At 44.0% G+C, this 4,918-nt stretch overlaps 1 protein-coding gene across 1 annotated transcript; it reads right to left on the bottom strand.

Annotated features, from left to right (window-relative positions):
* Window positions 1-368: 368 nt before the first annotated feature.
* On the bottom strand, window positions 369-932 carry rpl5 (ribosomal protein L5). The gene has a single exon. The coding sequence runs from the start codon at window positions 930-932 to the stop codon at window positions 369-371; it is 564 nt and encodes a 187-aa protein (YP_009642423.1).
* Between the last annotated feature and the right edge of the window lie 3,986 nt (window positions 933-4,918).

The raw sequence follows: 4,918 nt of genomic DNA, 5'->3' as shown, positions 1-4,918 counted from the left end.
TGGACCTACTTACCTTGCTTGTAGACCAGCTGCAGAGCTAACCCTTGTTCTATTGGTTTGATGCTACCAAGACGATTTCTTTATGCCCATCAAAGGACCTCGAGATGCTAATCCACGAAAAACGAGACGATAAATTCGAAAGAAAAGAACTGATATACGGAACGAGGGCGACCCGTGGAAATACATCGGTTTCTTACTAGTGCAAAGGAACTCTTTCTTGGCAACTTGGACAACTTCTAACGATGTTTGTCCCGCATATCACTAGATCGATCGGTATCTTTACAAATTTATAAAGCTTTCGTCTCAATTCATACTTAGCCGCGAGCAATCTACGTTTGTGATCTCGTATATTTTGCTTCTCCGACATCTTACTGACTTTCCCCCTCATCTTTTTGAAAAAAGCCGCTCCACGGTGGTAAAGTCTCATCTTGTGTGTTGGCCGAAGTTACAATAGTGACATTGAACCCTCGAATATGTTCGAAGATCTCGAAATGATCTTCCAGTTCCGGGGAGAATTCGCAAAACTCCATTTCCATCAAGAATTGAATGGACTTTTCCCGTATTTCGACCGGAAAATCTAACAGAGACATTACTGCGGAGATTCTTACCAAAAAATGAGACATTCCATGCCCTCGGAGAGTGCTTTGCCGTGCTAGGTCACTGACATATCCTTTTTTGTCTTGATTTTTTCCCAAGAATGGATTGGATCGAAACTCCTTTCCTGTCGAAGCCCTTTGTGTCTGTATTAATTTCTGACCGCACGGAATCTCCATAGCCAATTTTCCATTTTTTATTATGAAATCAGAGGGTGCTGCCTTTGGTACTACTCTTATTTTACACGATCCAGGAACTTCCATAACGTTGGCGTGATTCGGTTTGAGCAACGGATCCTGACGTGATACATCTTCGTAATGAAAATTGAGTGTAAACATTCTTTTTTTTTCTTTCCCAGTATCGATAGAATGAGCACTGTGAACTATCTGCTTCAAAAAAGATAGTTGTAAAAACATCAGAGCAATATATCGTAGTGTATAACATATTTTCAGTAATGGGGATCACATTAGTAGGAATATAGGCCAGTCTCCAGCTTCTATCCTTTTCATTTTTGTAGTGAAAGCAATAACAATAGGATTTCAATGATCTTCTTTACTTAGGTTTTATACTGACATATCAATTTGTTTTCTGCTAGCATATCATCCGCAAAGACATTCCTCAAGCATAGAATATCAGGATTTGAGCCCTTGAACTGACTTTTCGAACCCTTACATTCTAGAAAGCCTGATGGCATTGATTCAGCCATCATTGAACAGCTTTGAACCAGTCTGACATTCGATGAAGACCGAGCCAGACATTGGATGCTGCCCTAGCTGCAAGAACTCAATTAGCCTTGAATATCATATGATGAGACGTTCTGACTGCATCAAAAAATACTAGAAGAAAAAAACCAACACACTCCGCCAGCATCAACCTAAGTGTGGAAGGCGCCATTACCCTGGACCCAGCAGTTCTTAGACGACCACCTCCATCCTTGAGAGGATTCCCAGCATATCCGGGAACTCTCGATGGAGACAGGCATTGAATTAGAGCCAACTCGGCCAAATTCGTGGATTTTCTATGGAGAAGCAGTGGTTCATGGATGAATTTCAGGCCACACCCATGTGACATACTTCCATTTACACGAGGAGTATTTTCTATATAAAAAATCCCATGTCCGATAGTGCCTTTACCCTAGTCAGAATAAGAAAAAAGGATCCCTCTAGTATAATCACTAGAGACAGGCGCTAGTTATTCTCCCGGCTGAGTATATTTATCTACGACATTTGGCGTAAGATTCTACTCTTTTCAATGACAAATTGTCTATGCTACTTGAAAGGGAGAACCTGTGGCTGGATTGAATCCAATGCCCCGCAAACCTAAGGGTTCCTCCCTCATAGCACAGTCCTATGGCTTCTTAGAGAAGGGTAAAGGCACTCATAGCAAGATGAAAAACAGCAAACAGAAGACTCTAATCACTGGAAGGAAGCTAGGCAGGAGCCATTCAAAGCTTCGAGTTACCTCAGCTTGAGAGCGCTAGATAGAAGGAGTTCAAATGCATTCGATCCCCTATATAGATCCAGACGAGAAGACGCAAAGATGCTCTTATCATCTGTACTGCCTTTTGCATCTTCCTTGAAGGTTCTAGCAGACGAAGACGGAAGACATTGATCTAGTTATCTTTGTCTCTATCCTCTTTCTAAAGATAGATAAGCAAGGTTTTTCTCACTACTGGCAAGAAGCCTTAAGAGAAGAAGCTCTTTCTAGTGGAAGAGGCTGGGCAAGCACATCAAAGGCTGGGTTTTTAGTAGTTCAGGGTAGCCGAGAGCCCAGTAGAGAACTTTTATCTGACTAGGAGCAGCTAAGCCCCTACCTATATAGTCAAGAGGGATGGAGCCCCGAAAGAAGTAAGGCTAGTCGATTTCCAAGATTTTAGTAGCTCAGGAAAGGTTCCCGAGATTGGAGTGGGTCTATTAGCACTGGGACAGACCAGTTAGAAGAATCCTTATGAGGCTCAAAGATCTTGAAAAAAAAAGAACGAGTGAGGACGTGTCCAATCTGAACCAAGCTCAAAGCTAAAAAAGAATAAGGAAACACACTCTTTGTCGGAACAAGGAAGAACTGTTGACGTCAAACCAGCTTTTCCGCTCTTTCCCTCTCTTCTTTAGGGATTAGGGTGGTGTGCTCTTCTGAGTGGGTGTGTGTTGTGCCAGAAGGCATGCGTATAGTATAGAAAGATTCTCATCCAAGGACACCGGAATAAGGGTTTAATGACCTAAGTCTGGCTGCTAGAGATGAATCGATGTACTTACCTTACCAGCCTCATACATCTTCCCTGGTCCCTGCTCATTGCAAGGAGGAACGAAGGACTTTTGATGCTGTCCCAGAGCCGGCTTGGAGGGATCCCGATATCGATATGCTCTGCCGGAATATACAGATAAAATATGGATCGGATCATGGCCCGGATACACTCGTCCCTTCTTTCTCCGTCTAGATGCCCAGAGAGGATGAAACAAAAAAGGTTGAGATTCGCCGTTCATTGTCTCGGTTCGGCTCAGACTGGTCTGACTTCGGGGTTGGGAGAGATCGGAAATAAGCTGCCGTAGGCTTGGATGGAGCTATTTATGGTGAAGAGGAATGAGATGAAATGGTTCCGCATGGTTGTTCCGCACTTTAGTCTAATTCAGTTCCGTCAGGGGTTCTTTCGTTAGTTCGATGCAGATTCGTAACCATTGGTTCCAGGGAAAGAGGGATCACTAGCGGAGGTAGGCTCGCACTTAGATGTTCAATACCCGCTGTGCCCCAACCAAATTCAGGTGAATGAGCTGGTCGTTGCTTGGTTTTCCCCATCCTATGAGTCAAGCTTGGAGGGGATCTACCCATTGAAGATGCAGCTTCTCCGGATGGTGGTTCTTCCCCGCTAGAATGGGATTTGTCGGTGCCAGGTGGAATCCTTTGATTGAAGGTCAGGAAAGGAATACAATTGAGGTGTGGATTCAAGTAGTTAGTTCGCACTAGCTCGTACCACCTTGAATTGCAGTCGGCCTTGAAGGCTAGTAACTAGGATCAAGGACTAGGAAGGGAAGCTCTTCTTGTCCAACCGGTCGGGTTGCAGGACTGGTTGTTAGCGGAGAAGCCCAGGGAGAAAGATAGCTTATTAGAGCATTGGAGGTCGACGAATTCGTCTATCAGGCAATCTATCCTTAGCCTAAAGGCCCGTTAAAGCTCTAAGGTGCAGTGTGACCGGAGCGGTTGTAGAGTTTTGAAATGGGATTAGAGGCGACGCCTGAGTATGAGGAGATCGCACTGGATATGGCTACTCTTTACGGCAAAGGGGGCATTGCCCATAAGATAAGATAAGACTGCCTAGGACTTCCTATTATTGCTTCTAAGTGAAAGGTTGCCAGCAACAATATACTGAAGGCATTCAGACTCATTACCTTTCTTAGGTCTCATTGAGACTCCCTTTTAGAAAGAGAAATGAACAAGAACTTAACTCATCCGGAAACGTGATTCTATATCCTGTAAGCATCTGACAAGATCAAAAACCCTTTATCCTCTCGACGAGTGTCAGCTCCTTCCAGGTACGCTGGTTGGCTAGTGTTATGAAATAAAGAAGTCAAAGTAGAGCAAGTCCCACCTACCAGGTTAGCGGAGAGTGACTCACCTACCTGTTCTGAAGGAGGACTTACACGAGTAGTGGAAAGTACGATGCTAGGCGTGGAAGAGCTTTTTGTATGCCTTCTGAGATAAGAGCCTTCACAGCGGAGGTGAAAGCAAGATAGAATCGGGCTTGATTCCCCTTCTATGGGACAGTAGACAGGCTAGCTACTGGTGAGAAGCGATCTATCAATCCCTTCTCTTTAGGGCTTGGTATTGGAAAAGACCTCCTCTCAGAATTCTTCATGCGGCTATGGCAGATAACGGGCACTCTCAATCCAATAAGAAAAGTTATAAAGCTCTTCGCCATACCTCTATCTCCAACAGACATTCATTATGGCAAGGCGTACTGATTCGATCACTTCCTGTAAAGACTTTCCTGTTCTTATGAAAGACAGCCGTATGTTAGGAAGAATTCAATCTCAAGCTCAAGACTTTACAAGGGGAAGGTAGCTGGTAAGCCCTTTTAGTCGATCTAGGCATAACACTTTCACCACTCTTAGGCAAGCGACTAAAGCAAGCCGAAATGTGCCGTTCATTCTAGTAGCTTAGACCTTTGTTGAGCCTCCTTACCTTAGAAGGACAGTCAAAAGCCGGTGCGTTGGTTAACGGCTTCCGAAGTGACTAATCGTAGCCAACTTATTCAAGATCTATACTTTCTCTTATTAGAAAGAATATGTATATTATTGCGGAGATGAAAGAAGTAGACGAAAAACTAGAGATG

The sequence above is a fragment of the mitochondrial genome of Lactuca saligna (assembly GCF_052625555.1).
Source record: "Lactuca saligna strain CGN5271 mitochondrion, complete genome".
NCBI lineage: Eukaryota > Viridiplantae > Streptophyta > Magnoliopsida > Asterales > Asteraceae > Lactuca > Lactuca saligna.
The sequence above is the reverse complement of the archived record's forward strand: the minus strand, read 5'-3'. Positions and strand labels throughout refer to the sequence as shown.